This window comes from Cicer arietinum, chromosome 6 (assembly GCF_000331145.2).
Source record: "Cicer arietinum cultivar CDC Frontier isolate Library 1 chromosome 6, Cicar.CDCFrontier_v2.0, whole genome shotgun sequence".
NCBI classification, from domain to species: Eukaryota; Viridiplantae; Streptophyta; class Magnoliopsida; order Fabales; family Fabaceae; genus Cicer; species Cicer arietinum.
Window position 1 is genome coordinate 67904676 of NC_021165.2, and position 14873 is coordinate 67919548.

The 14873-nt window shown below is 32.0% G+C and overlaps 2 protein-coding genes across 7 annotated transcripts; one reads left to right on the forward strand and one right to left on the reverse strand.

Annotated features, from left to right (window-relative positions):
• The first annotated feature begins 2013 nt into the window (after positions 1 to 2013).
• Positions 2014 to 8365, forward strand: LOC101496135 (uncharacterized). 6 transcript variants are annotated; one of them, XM_073370238.1, is made up of 13 exons: positions 2014 to 2239; positions 2783 to 3285; positions 4153 to 4355; positions 4438 to 4635; positions 4879 to 4950; positions 5374 to 5469; positions 5601 to 5680; positions 5863 to 5941; positions 6291 to 6501; positions 6625 to 6821; positions 7022 to 7127; positions 7321 to 7410; positions 7544 to 8365. In XM_073370238.1, exons 2-13 carry the CDS (start codon positions 2787 to 2789, stop codon positions 8245 to 8247), a joined length of 2535 nt encoding a protein of 844 aa, XP_073226339.1. In that variant the 5' UTR covers positions 2014 to 2239; positions 2783 to 2786; the 3' UTR covers positions 8248 to 8365. The 6 variants fall into 6 exon arrangements, with proteins under 6 accessions (XP_073226339.1, XP_004507109.1, XP_012573140.2 ...); XM_004507052.4 differs by having other exon boundaries at positions 2014 to 2208; XM_012717686.3 differs by having other exon boundaries at positions 2223 to 2266.
• A 4453-nt stretch (positions 8366 to 12818) lies between these two features.
• On the reverse strand, positions 12819 to 14223 carry LOC101505050 (uncharacterized). Its single transcript, XM_004507079.4, has one exon. The coding sequence runs from the start codon at positions 14218 to 14220 to the stop codon at positions 13069 to 13071; it is 1152 nt and encodes a 383-aa protein (XP_004507136.2). The 5' UTR covers positions 14221 to 14223; the 3' UTR covers positions 12819 to 13068.
• Positions 14224 to 14873: the final 650 nt, after the last annotated feature.

Genomic DNA, 14873 nt, shown 5'->3' on the forward strand with positions numbered 1-14873 from the left:
TATAGTTGATTTATTTTGGAAAAGAAATCGAATCTTAACTAACTAAAGTAAGCTTTTTTTGTAAATATTAAGATTAAATCTAATTATTCTTAATGGGTATTTTTTCATTTTATTTTGATCCAAAGATGGCGATGGCATTATGGTAAAAATATAAATAATATTTTTTTTACTTTTACTTTTATAGGAGAACTAAAATTAATTTAGAATAGATAAATATTTGGGATTTTTTATTAGGAATAATTTTTGTTTGAGTTTTTTTAATGTATTTATTAAGGTATACTTTTTCACGAACCCTAAGATTTACTCTAATAAGTTTTAATGGGGATTTTTTATGTTTTTTTATTTTATCCAACGATGACATGATAGTAAAATTATTTCTAAAAACAAAAATCTTTTTATTTTAAAGGAGAAAGAAAATTAATTTAAAATAGATAACTAATTGGTTTTTTTTATTAGAAATGATTTTATTTTTATTTGCTGTAATTGATTTGTTTGTGAAAAGAAATTAGATATCAATAAATTAAGGTAATTTTTGTGTGGATATAAATGATATGCTTTAATTATATCAACGAATTATTTCCTAAAATTATTTAATCTTATCTCCAACTATTAAAGCACATTTAGATTATATAAATAAATAAAAAGAAAAAAAAATCTCCAACTATATATATGATCTAGTAATTGTACCCCAAAAAAAAGAGCTAGTAATAATAACCCCAAGAAAATCTCCAACTATAAAAAAGAGCTAGAAATTGTTTTGGAGGAAAAGCAGCAGAAAGAGAAGGAAGAAAGAAAGAAACAAACAGAGAGCCAGTAAGCATCTACTTCAATTTGTGTTTTATCTAAGTATTGTTGTCTTTCATCTACTTCAATTTTTTGTTTTATTCTCTGAAAAAAAACATAATAAGTGTGCAAGTATTTTATTTTTAAAATATACTACTCCCTTCTAACATTAAATATAAACTAAATTAATCAAATAAAATTGATTTATTTAATTTAAATTTTTTATATTCAATAATATATTTAATTTAAAACTTAGATTAATTACCACTCCCACATGCATATCCACGTCAAGATATTAATTATGTGAAAGCAATACAAAATATTAATTAATTATGTGATAGCAATTGCATATACAAGGCGTGCACTTCGTTTATACATGTCAAGATTGGGTTTGGATAAGACTTAGACGTAGTAGGTGTGTACTTATAATTGTTTCTCATTTACTTCGATGGTAAATCAAACACCTTCACCAAAAAATTAGTAATTAGGAAGAAGTATAAAAAAATTTACAATGAAATCTCAACCACTCATTATCACCACTTGTAGGTGGAGATTTTTTCTAAATTTCCTTCGATAAAAATTCCATGGGAGAGAATCTGCTTCAGTAATCAACACCATTAAACTTCTACCCCTTTTGGAACATAATCCGCAAAGTGACTAAGAAATTCGATTTGCAATTAATTAATGGTTTATATGTAGTAATGAATATGACTGCATTTTGCTTAACCAATTGTACACCTATACATGGAAATGTTTCTTAAAAGTTACTTAAATTAATTAAAACTGCTAGGTGTAGGGGTTTGATTTACTAAAAGCAACTTTTAATTAATCTTGCACGGATGAATCAAAAGGCAATAATATAAGGTCAAAACTAGGAACTATCTAATTAATTTGATTTATGCTTTTAGTGATATGAAAGGAAATTTCATCGGCAATTTCTTACTTACTCTTTTCGTCTCCGAATTTTAATCCTTTTAATCTTGAGATGTTAAGAATTAGAAAATTTAGATTAATTTAGTATATTTTTATCATTCATTTTATGTATATTTTTGAATTTATAAAAGGAAAAAATATCATTAACTATACATAATTAATTAAAATGAAAATAACCACCCAATAAAAAATAAAAGATACATATGAGGTTACTTTTGATTTATTTTATCTTGTTTTACTGGTAAAAGCTTGTTCTTTGGTCACGGGGTGCAAATGAAATGTAAAAAGCTCCAATGTACTACTAGTTTAAAATAACTGTTTCTCATATGGAGCTGCAAGCAACGCCAAGCCGTGACTTAACTCCACCTGCAAAACAGATTCATAATTCATTCTTTTTACTTTACAAAGAATCATTCCCATTATAACCATTTTTTTCTAACTTTTAATACCCGTGCTTCTACTTTTTCCTTATATCAATTCAATTGTTCATCCGTGAGTTCTTCTTTCTCTCTAAAGACAACATGTATCCTCTCATTTCTATCATCTATATGTATAATCTATACTTTTTATTACTTTTCATCTTTCTTAATATTTTTCTTTCCTTTCACGAGATGTTATTATGCGTGACTTTCTTGTAATCTTGTCTGCATTTCAAATTTCAAATTCCAAATTTCTTTGTTTTCTAGTGCCTATATATATTCTCAATCACATGTCTATGTTGTTTTTATTTAACTATTAAGTATAAACCATCATTTTTATGTATTTTTATCTTCAATTACTATCTCTTAAACTTTACTGAATTTTGGACCCTGTCTTTCTCATTTCCTTAATTGCTAACTCCAAACCAAACTCTTCCAAAAAAATTAAATTTGGTTCTATCTCTATTTCTTAGCTTCCAATTCATTTCACTTCTGTTATAAATTTCTAGGTTGGCTTCCAAAAATATTTTATTTTAGTTCTACTTTAATTCTGGTGAGTAGTGTATGCTGTTAAGTTTTGCTTATAGATTGAGGTTTCTATTTTTGATTATATTTGTGTTTTTTTTTTTTTATTTTGAAATTTGCAGAAAAATGGAGGCTTTTGTGTATATGATTCTGGTTCTTATGTTGTGTGGTCATGCTACTAGCAAAGAATGCACAAACATTCCGACGCAATCGCATACGTTTCGATACGAGCTTTTGACATCAAAGAATGAAACATGGAAGGAAGAGGTGATGGCTCATTATCATTTGACACCAACTGATGAATCAGCTTGGGCAGATTTGTTACCAAGGAAGTTGTTATCAGAACAACACCAACATGATTGGACTGTTATGTATAGGAAAATTAAGAATTTGGGTGTGTTTAAGCCACCTATAGGATTTCTCAAAGAAGTGCCTCTTGGGGATGTGAAGTTAATGGAAGGTTCCATTCATGCTAAGGCACAAGAGACTAATTTGGAGTATTTGTTGATGTTAGATGTTGATAGCTTGATTTGGAGCTTTAGGAAAACAGCTGGTTTAGATACTCCTGGGACACCTTATGAAGGATGGGAGGGTCCAGATGTTGAACTCCGAGGTCATTTTGTTGGTTAGTTTTTTATTTCATTGATCTCACCTCTTTATTGTTTTTTATCGGTAATCAAGTTCTTTAGTCTTCTTCCTTATGAATTATTGGTTGCAAGGGAATAAGGAGAAAAGTTTTGAAACACAATGAGCATAATAACTATGTACTCCCTCTCGTCTTATTTATAAACAAAAGTAGGAAAAAGAATGATGATGTATTTAATCTATTTTTGTTTATAAATAAGGCCATATTAGATATTTTTTTATAAGCATAAATTAGACGTTAGTATCTTGCGTTAAATCATAGTTTGAATTGTGTAACCATGTAATTTATTCTTTCAAAGATTCAAAAGGGCACAGCTCAATAAGTCAATCTTTCTTGTAAAGCTTTTTCCACTTTTCTTTTTTTATAAGGAAAAACTCATATCATTTCATTAATAATTATGTGCCCATTAAAGCATGAGCTACTCCATTAACTTGCCTCCTAATGAACTCAACCTTAGAGTTAAAAAACAAACAAAGAGAACATTCCAGCCTTCAGAAGATTAAAAAATTGCAGCTATATATAAAAAGAACATTCCATTTTTTATGTTTTACTACCTACACCGTCCCCCAAACAGGATTTATTGTTCTCAAGCTTTTGGAAAGATCACGAAGAATTCTTTGGAATCCATGTATTATAACTTGTTGTCCTAAGTTCAACTTGCTTAGTTTGAAGTCAGTTCATAACTTCTGAAATATCTCTGTCACGGACGTATAGACACTACTACACACAAAAATGCTTGTTCTGTTCTGTTATTTCACAAGGACATTACTCCTGGCTGCAACTTTCAGCTTCTGCAATTCACTTTTGAAGGTTAATTTATAACAGCTTGTTTTTGACAATGTGAAGGGCATTACTTGAGTGCATCAGCTCTAATGTGGGCGAGCACAAAGAATGATACCCTAAAGGGGAAAGTTTCAGCTCTAATTGCCGGTCTATCTGCCTGTCAGGAGAAAATTGGAACAGGATATCTCTCGGCATTTCCACCTGAGTTTTTCGACCGATTTGAAGCTATTCAACCTGTGTGGGCTCCCTATTACACAATTCACAAGGTATAATAAGCAAAACTAGATTGTTTATAAAAAGTGCTTTTAGCCTTAATATTGTGGGATCTAAATTATTCAACTTTGACAGATCTTGGCTGGCTTGTTGGATCAATATACTGTAGCCGGAAACCCTCAAGCTCTCAAAATGGTGACATGGATGGTTGATTACTTTTACAACCGAGTGGTGAATGTAATATCAAAGTACACTCTAAATAGACACTATGAATCACTGAATGACGAAACTGGAGGAATGAATGATATACTTTACAGATTATATAGCATAACGGTAGGTTAAATACTAGTTCATGTAGTTTCTTTAACTCTCTTGTTGCTTCACATGTTTATAAATAATTTTCTCTAGTTGTTGACTATGTTGCTTTAAGTATAGAAATTAACACATGAATTATAATCAATAGTTGATGGAGCATGCCATTCTTGAAACAGCTTTCGTGATTATAGCAAATGCACCTAGTTATTTCTGTAAACTTCAATTTTGAAGTAAATCTATCATGTTATACTATATATGCAGGGCGATTCAAAGCATCTATTGTTGGCGCACCTTTTCGACAAGCCATGCTTTTTAGGGGTGCTTGCTTTACAGGTAACTCATAACAAATTTTGTCGTGACATAATTCTATGTAATCCACATTGTCTTATTTAGTTTTGAAAGTAAATTTCAAGAGGTTGCAGTTGTTCTTCAAATTAATTCCGCACTTGTCATAACTAATGTTATACGAGAAAGTTTACATGTAAAATTTAATTATAGCCTTATTTCAACTTCGACTTTTATGACAAACATATCATGTAAGGAGGAAAATTCAGACATTCAATGTATCCTCATTTTATATATAAAATAATTTTCCTCTACTTGAATATCATTTATAATATCGTTGTTCTCACTTCCAAATGAAACAATTAAGCATTTGGATGTTGAACTCATGCATCTCTATTCTAGTTCAGAAATTGTATTTAATTTTATGACTGGTTCAAAAGACTATTTTTTAAATTCTCTTTTTTCATGTAGGCTAATGACATATCTGATTTTCATGCTAATACACATATCCCAATTGTTGTTGGATCTCAAATGCGGTATGAAGTCACGGGTGATCCACTTTATAAGGTGGGCTCTTTATGCACATTATAGATTATTGATATATAATTATATATATTTCACTAACCCAATTATAACTTTCCATATCCCATGCCTTTCAATTTTGTAAGATTTGTTCATGTGTTTTGGTGCTTTATTAGGAAATTGGGACATTCTTTATGGATATTATAAACTCTTCCCACAGCTATGCAACTGGAGGGACATCAGTCAATGAGTTCTGGTATTAAGATGTCAGCTTTTTTAGTTTCAGCTTTTTTTCATATATGCATTTAAGATTATCCAAGGATTTTTTTCTTTCTGAAAGGGCATCAAGTAGAAAGTCTCTGTTCCTTCGTTCTTTTTTTTTTAATTAATCGGTTCTAGATTTCTTTCTGAAGTCCTTTACTTCAATTTTTTTTGCAGGAGTAATCCAAAGCGAATAGCAGACAACCTAAAATCAACAGAGAATGAAGAATCATGCACAACTTATAATATGTTGAAGGTACAAACAACCAATCACTCATCATTCTATTAGTTCATCATGTATATCACAAGGTGATTCATTTTGTATTATGTTTATGCAAATAGCTTATGATATGTCCATAAGCTGTGAAAACAACTTATAGCTTATATAGTTTATATGAAAACAGTTTGATTTTTATTTTTTCTTTTGTAATAGAAATATCTTAATACATAAGCAATAATATTATACGATAAGTGCTTATAGTATATGCGCTTAAACAGGCCTTAATATTCAAGGATAGTTCTTAATTTACTTTTGTTTTAAGTATTTAGTTATGTTGCAACATAATGTTTCTATTATCTTAGAACCAAAAACAAAATGATTTCAGGTTTCACGGCACCTGTTCAGATGGACCAAAGAAGTCTCTTATGCAGATTATTACGAGCGCGCCTTAACGAATGGTGTACTCAGCATTCAAAGAGGAACAGACCCTGGAGTGATGATTTATATGCTTCCACTAGGTGTTGGAGTTTCCAAAGCTAAAACTGGACATAGTTGGGGAGCACCATTTAACGTTTTCTGGTGCTGCTATGGAACAGGTGGAAATTTATTTTGGTTATTTACTCTTTCTTTAAAATGCATCAAAATGCATTATATTCTTTTCAAACTTCTCTATTCTCTTACCAGTCTTATGCACTCAATTTATTTCTCTTGATCATTAGGAATTGAATCATTTTCAAAGCTGGGAGATTCTATCTATTTTGAAGAGGAAGGGAATGATCCTAGTCTATACATCATTCAATACATATCAAGCTCAATTAATTGGAAATCTGGGAATATTTTGCTCACTCAGACAGTTGTTCCAGCTGCTTCATCGGATCCTTACCTACGAGTTACATTTACCTTTTCTCCTATTGAGGTACCTATTGCATTGTCATATGACATCTCATTTAACCACAAATTAATCTTCTGATGATAGGTATTGGACTTTTGAGGTTATAAATTTATAAAGCCACGTTTTTAGCCTCTTATTTAAGAAACCAACAAGACATGTATGTAGTATAAGATCCTCTATTTTTTCCTTCTACAACTCATCATTTCAAAACTTGATTTCTTCAGAAAAATGGAACTTTGTCAACATTGAACTTTCGACTACCATCTTGGACTCACTCCAATGGTGCCAAGATGATATTGAATACTGAAACTTTATCTCTGCCAGCTCCAGGTATGTATCTGTCTATACTTTCCTTAATATTATTGAAAATCATAGATTCCGAAAAAACATGTAATTACAGACATATGCGCGTGGACACGCACACTATCATACACATTAGTAAATATACATATTTGTGTATTTTATAACGGGAATAATTAACACTTGAAACATGAAAGTAATATTTTATCATATGGACCTCTAGGGAACTTTGCGTCAATCACACGACAGTGGAGCGCTGGTGACAATCTGACACTTCAGTTGCCTCTTACCATCAGAACCGAAGCGATAAAAGGTAGTTTCACAAGAAAACCAATGAAAGAATGTTTTGATTATCATTACCCTTCCTTTAGAGTGTACATATTTTTTTTCATGTAACGTTGTGTTCACACAACTGATAGTGTGTCTTGTCTTCAAATTAAATTCAGATGACAGACCTGAATATGCATCAGTTCAAGCAATTCTTTACGGGCCATATCTTCTTGCCGGTCATACTAACAGCAATTGGGACATTAAAGCTGGGAATAAAACACCTCTTGCTGACTGGATTACTCCAATTCCTTCCAGTTACAATAGTCAATTAGTTTCATTTTCTCAAGACATTGAGAATTCAACTTTTGTTATAACAAACTCAAATAAATCACTTACAATGCAAAACTTACCCGAACCTGGCACTGATTTAGCTCTTTATGCTACCTTTAGACTTGTCCCAAAAGACGGTCTTGATAAATTAGTGGTGTTAGAACCAATTGATCTTCCTGGAATGTTTGTAACTCACCAAGGAGCAGACAAACCTCTTATCATTGTAGATTCTTCACATGGTGACCCTGCTGTTTTTCTAGTGGAACCGGGATTGGATGGACGAAAAGAAACCATATCTTTAGAATCACAAAGCCATAGTAAGTGTTACGTGCATAGCGGTTTGAACTCTGGTACAGGTCTTAAGCTCAGGTGCATGCCTGATTCTGAAGCTAGTTTTAACCAAGCAGCAAGTTTTGTTGCTGAGAAAGGATTAAGACAATACGATCCTATCAGTTTTGTAGCTAAAGGTGCAAAACAGAATTTTCTTTTAGAGCCATTGTTCAACTTCAGAGATGAGCACTATACAGTTTATTTCAACATCCAAGAATGATACAAATTGTGTATTCTATTGGTTTGAAAGAAACAATATATGTAAGAAACAAAGGTTCTAATGATGTAAATTTAATTTAAAAAGATTAGCCAATGAATTTCTTGTGATTAGTGCTCTAGCCTTTAATCAAAGTGGTGCTCAATTATCAACAGAATTTCTTCCTTGAATTTTGATACGCATGCTAGCTTGGGCTTAATGAGTCACTATAACTTTATTTTTTTTAAATACTTTTTTTCTTCCTATTTTGAAAATGCTACTGTGTGCCTCCTTTCTTAATTATAAGACTCCTTTAATACAGTTACTTGTTTCTAAATATAAGACCCTTTGCACATTTTTAGATACATTTATAACTCTTTTTCCAAATATATCCTTCATTAATACTACCGAATTAGCTTCTGATTGTGTAATTTGCAATTGCATATCATCACCAATTGATTCTTGGAGTGCAGGACTTGAGGTAGCTTATTCTTGTGTCCCTGTAGGACCCATCATCCCTGAGTTTTTTTGACACTAGGAACCCTCTAAAAATTAGCAAGTACCTCTTTATCCCTTTGGAAGTATGTTAATTATTATCAATACAAATCAAATTGGCAAAACATGATCTGTAAAGAAGGGAATGGGTGGAACATTATTGTTTTTTTGAATTAAACGTGAGAGTTGTCATATTGTGTAAAAAAATTATATACAGTGGTTCTCTGTCCCAAGTAATGTGAGACCTATACAATGCCTTCTACACTTGATGTTCTTGGTGTTAGATTACTTTTAATTCATGTAATGTGTTAGTTACATTTGATAACTAACTAACTAACTAACTACTTGACTAGTTAGTTAGTTGGTTAGAAGATAGTTAGAATGAATGAGGACAAAGCCATGTATAATAGCATAGCTTTATCAATAAAAGTATTTAAAAAAATCATTCAAAGCAACACGCATTTTTTGTCTTGCTTGCAATCCAAGCAACAACTTGAAACATTGAAACTTAACAATTACTCTAACTATTGATATCCAAGGTAAGGTTCATTGATCCAAATTAAAGAGTGCAAACACGAGTGGAGTGTGAGGATCAAACACGAGTGAAGTGAGGACGAGTTCAAGTGCAAACAATGGAAACTTTTCAGTCCACATACCACATTTTGATGGAAATGATTAGGATAAATGAAGGGTGCAGATTCGGGCATTGTTTGGATTCCAAGAAGTTCTGGAGATTGTAGAAAATGGTTTTAAATGAACTGGATGCAAATCCAACAAAGGAACAAACATCCAGATTTAGAGAAAGCAAGAAGAAAGATTGCAAGACTACGTTTATTTTTCATCAATGCCTTGATATTGCCAATTTTGACAAGATATCTGATGCAAGAAATGCAAAAGAAGTGTTATGCAGGAGACACATGGGTCAAGAAGGTGAAATTGCAGACCCTACAAAGATAATTCGAATTGCTGCAGATGAAGAAACGAGAAAAGGTATTTGATATGATCTCAAGGCTAAGGAATATCACAAATCAAATGGCAGGTTGTGGTGAGAAACTAACTTAAGAGAAATTGTGTGAAAATATATTGAGATCTTAAGAAGAAGAAGAAGAAGAAGAAGAAGAAGAAGAAGAAGAAGAAGAAGAAGAAGAAGAAGAAGAAGAAGAAGAAGAAGAAGAAGAAGAAGAAGAAGAAGAAGAAGAAGAAGAAGAAGAAGAAGAAGAAGAAGAAGAAGAAGAAGAAGAAGAAGAAGAAGAAGAAGAAGAAGAAGAAGAAGAAGAAGAAGAAGAAGAAGAAGAAGAAGAAGAAGAAGAAGAAGAAGAAGAAGAAGAAGAAGAAGAAGAAGAAGAAGAAGAAGAAGAAGAAGAAGAAGAAGAAGAAGAAGAAGAAGAAGAAGAAGAAGAAGAAGAAGAAGAAGAAGAAGAAGAAGAAGAAGAAGAAGAAGAAGAAGAAGAAGAAGAAGAAGAAGAAGAAGAAGAAGAAGAAGAAGAAGAAGAAGAAGAAGAAGAAGAAGAAGAAGAAGAAGAAGAAGAAGAAGAAGAAGAAGAAGAAGAAGAAGAAGAAGAAGAAGAAGAAGAAGAAGAAGAAGAAGAAGAAGAAGAAGAAGAAGAAGAAGAAGAAGAAGAAGAAGAAGAAGAAGAAGAAGAAGAAGAAGAAGAAGAAGAAGAAGAAGAAGAAGAAGAAGAAGAAGAAGAAGAAGAAGAAGAAGAAGAAGAAGAAGAAGAAGAAGAAGAAGAAGAAGAAGAAGAAGAAGAAGAAGAAGAAGAAGAAGAAGAAGAAGAAGAAGAAGAAGAAGAAGAAGAAGAAGAAGAAGAAGAAGAAGAAGAAGAAGAAGAAGAAGAAGAAGAAGAAGAAGAAGAAGAAGAAGAAGAAGAAGAAGAAGAAGAAGAAGAAGAAGAAGAAGAAGAAGAAGAAGAAGAAGAAGAAGAAGAAGAAGAAGAAGAAGAAGAAGAAGAAGAAGAAGAAGAAGAAGAAGAAGAAGAAGAAGAAGAGCCCTTTATGGTTTGAAGCAAGTCCCAAGAGCTTGGAACAATAGAATTGACGCATTCCTAATTAGCATTGGCTCCATCAAATGCACAATGGAATATGGAGTCTGTGTAATGCATTACACGCTAAATGAAGGTCCTACAATGATCCTACTGTGCCTATATGTTGATGACTTATTGGTAACTGGAATCATAAACGATGAGTTTGAAATGTCAGATTTCTGGGGATGGAATTCACTGAGATATAAGGAGGGCTGCTGATGCATCAGAAGAAATATGTTGGAGAAATTCTAATAAGGTACAATATGACTGGTTGTAATTTTGTTGTCACTCAAATTGAGATCAATGGTAAGTTGGTAAAAGAAATTGAAGAAGAGTTGGCTGATACTGCCCTATTTAAGCAAAATGTTGATTCCCTAAGGTACTTGTGCAATACAAGACCTGATATATGCTATAGTGTAGGTGTTATTAGTAGATTCATGGAGAATCCCAAGCATTCCCACTGGATGACAGTCAAGAGGATCATGAGATACATTTAAGACACATTGGAGCATGGTATTTTGTTTGCAACATATTTAAAGCAAGAAAATGAAGACTTGGCAGGCTATTCAGATTCTGATTGGTGTGGAGACAAGAGTGATAGAATAAGTATGTTAGATTATGTATTCAAATTCATGAAATCTCCAATAGCATGGAGCTCAAAGAAGCAACCAATCACAGCATGTGTGAGGCTAAGTACATTGTTGACAGTTATGCAGTCTGTCAGGTAGTGTGGTTGGAATCATTAACAGCTATGTAGTCCAATACCATTGATGATAGACAACATATCAACCATAAATATTGCAAAGAATTTTGTGTCTCATGGAAGAAGCAAGTACATTGAAACAAGGTTTCACTTCTTAAGAAATCAAGTTGGAAGATGCAAGCTAAAACTCATATATTTCCAAACTGAAATTCAATTGGCTGATATCATGACAAAGGCATTAAGGACAAATAGATTTAAGGAATTAAGACAAATGCTAGGTGTAGTATCACTTAGATACTTGAATTAAAGAGAAGTGTTAGATTCCTTGTAATTCAAGTAATATGTTAGTTACATATGGTAACTAACTAATCACTTGATTAGTTAGTTAGTTGGTTAGAAGATAGTTAGAATGAATGAGGACAAAGCCATGTATAAATAGCATAGCTTTATCAATAAAAGTATTAAAAAAATTCATTCAAAGCAATACACATTTTCTATCTTGCTTGCAATCCAAGCAACATCTTGAAACCATTAAAACTTAACAATTACTCTAACACTTGGTATCTTTTATTTTTCCCATCACATTCTTTTTGATCTTTTATGTTTCATATACGACTCAAGTCAAATTAGTATATTTAAGCTGACTTTTAAAACTGATATTCTCCCACTAAATAATTTTTTTTAGGGGATATCAAACTAAATAAACTTAACTCGTTCAAATGTTAAAATTCAATTTTTTTATAAAGAAATTGAGAAGTAGGGGATGGTACTTAAAATTCAATATTTGACTCATAATTAGAGCTATCAATTTGACAAGCCCCTAACTATTGGCCCTGACCCATATATTGGAGAGGGCAAAAAAATTTATAATTTAAAAGGCTCCAAAAAACAAAGCCCCCCACACTAAAAGTCCCCTAAAATTTTGTGGGCTTAGTGGGCCTATAGACTCACTTTTTAAAAAAAAAATCGATTTTTTCACCAATAAAAAATTTTCGACATTTTTTCGATAATTTATTTTTCTCACAAAATTTTGAGAAAAAAAAAATATTTTAAAATTTTTCTAAGAAAAAAATTTATATTTTTCAATATTTTTTCGAATAAAATAAATTTCGAGAATATTTCAAGAATAAAAAATCTCAAAATTAACAAAATATTGGGGTCTATAAGCCCCTGAGCCTTTTCCCTTAAGTCCCATGAAATAATGGGTCGGATTTTAAAAAAATTATTTTGATGGGTCCTAATATTAGGAGCTTAAAAAAAAAATAGAAGATCTTAGAGTTGAGGGTTTTTTGAGATCTCACTCATAATTAGTGGAATGCCATAAATATAAATGTCACATGTGTGAAATAAAAAAATAAAAAACTACTAATACATATCGTAAATATCAAATATTTACTTTAAATCAAGTTATAAAGTCGTGTTTTAGTATACATGTTAATAATCACTTGTTATCTTCATAAAACATTTCAGTATATAATAAATAAAAAATCCTCTATCCAATGATAATATTGTATGTTTGAAACTTGAAAGACACACGAGCAAAGGAGAGAAAGCTGAACTGAAAGGAAACTTCTCTTTCTTGAAACACGCAATAATAATATGGGTTATCCAAATCCAACCCGTTTATTCACGCTTATATATACCACCATGAGTGCAGGGCTTAAGCGGCTTGCCACAAAGGCGTGCATTATGTTGAAACGAAGCCGGCTGAAGATGGCTTAAAGAAGTAGCAGCCGGAATCCTCCCAAAAAGACGGTTATGACTAAAATCCACGTGGCCAATATAAGTTGCTAACACCATAGACTTAGGAATTAAACCAATCAAATTATTTCGTGACAAATCAAGGTTTATAAAATACGAAATTTCACTAAACACATCCGGTATATTTCCCCTCAAACCATTTCTACTTAAATCCAAATGACTCATTCTTGAAGCCAATAAACTCTTCGGAATCCTCCCCGTGAAATTGTTATACCTCAGATTCAAATAATCCAGAACCGGCATTTGACCCAACGAAAACGGAATCGAACCGGATAAACGGTTCAACGACAGGTCCACGTCAGTCAAACCGTAAATATTTGAAATCGACCGTGGAATTCGACCGTTTATCCGGTTGTGACTTAGGAAAACCCGGTTCAGTCTTTTAAGGCGGCCGATGTTTCCGGGAATGGGGCCCTCTATTGCGTTATGGCGAAGATCCAGTTGCATTAAGTTGTTGAGGTTTATAACCGTCGTTGGGATATTTCCTGAGATGTGATTGTCTGCGAGGTTGAGCACAGTAAGCTCGGTGAGGCTCCCTATGTTGTAGGGAATCTTACCGGTGATAAAGTTTCCGGAGAGATCTAAGATTTGGAGAAAACGGAGGGTTGTGATGCATTCAGGTATATTTCCCGAAATGCCCTTCCAGTCTGAGATGGTAATGCTGGAGAGTTGTGTGAGGTTGCAAATTGATGAGGAGATGTGTCCAGTCATGTATCCAGTTTTGGATGTTTTTAAGCGGCGGTGATTGTCGCCTACGGTGAGGCCGGGGAGAGTAATTTGGGCGACACTACGTGTGGTGGGGTCGCAGGTGATGCCGTACCAACTGTAACAACAGTTGGTGCCTCTCCATGAATGGAAGATACCGAAGTTGGGTTCGTTGAGAGATGATTTGATGGACATGAGTGATGCCCATTCAGAAGGAGGGCATGAGTTAACTCCAAATGATAGTACTAGTAATATCGTTGCAAAAAAAGCTCTAGCACTATGCATTCTTATTATTTTACGTGTTTGCATGTAATGTGTAATTATGCATACATGTCACTTACTATTTATAGTATGGCAACTAGCAAAAAGTTAGTGTGGGTACGTAGTATTTGGTGATTTTCATTTTAATACTCAATTATAAAAATAAATTATCAATATATTTATTTTTGAAAATTATATACTAATTTTTTTTATTAACTCAGTTAAAAATTGTCATTTATAAAGACGATTTTTTTTAAAGACGTCCGAATTTGCAAATTGCAATGGCGACTTTCTTATATTTTTCTTTTTTTTTTTATTTCTCTAGAAATTGTCATTCCAAAAGACAACTCGGTGCAATTAAAGCAAAAAAAATAAAATAAAAAAATAAATAATTAACAAAGTTGTCATTGCAAACTTAAAGTTCCTTAAAGAAGTGTCTTTACAAATGACGATTTCTAACTAAGTAAAAAAGAAAAGTAATTTGGTATATAGTTTTTAAAAAGACCTAGATTGATAATTGTTTTTTAAAAATGGTGTATAAAAAAACCTAGTATTTGACACGTTATAGTTTATTTTAAAAATGATCATTTAAAAAAAATTGGAGTTTTTGTTTATTTATTACAAATTTAAAAGAAAATCAAAATTTAAAAAATAATTTAAAAATTGATTTAAATGAGAAAATGTTTTGAGTTGTTTCTTAT

Coding starts and splice junctions, on each gene's coding strand:
- LOC101496135 (XM_012717686.3), top strand. CDS start 2,238: ATGTATCCTCTCATTTCTATCATCTATAT. Junction 6,502..6,624: donor CTGGTGCTGCTATGGAACAG/GTGGAAATTTAT, acceptor CTTGATCATTAG/GAATTGAATCATTTTCAAAG. Junction 7,128..7,320: donor TTTATCTCTGCCAGCTCCAG/GTATGTATCTGT, acceptor ATGGACCTCTAG/GGAACTTTGCGTCAATCACA.
- LOC101505050 (XM_004507079.4), bottom strand. CDS start 14,220: ATGCAAACACGTAAAATAATAAGAATGCATAGTGCTAGAGCTTTTTTT.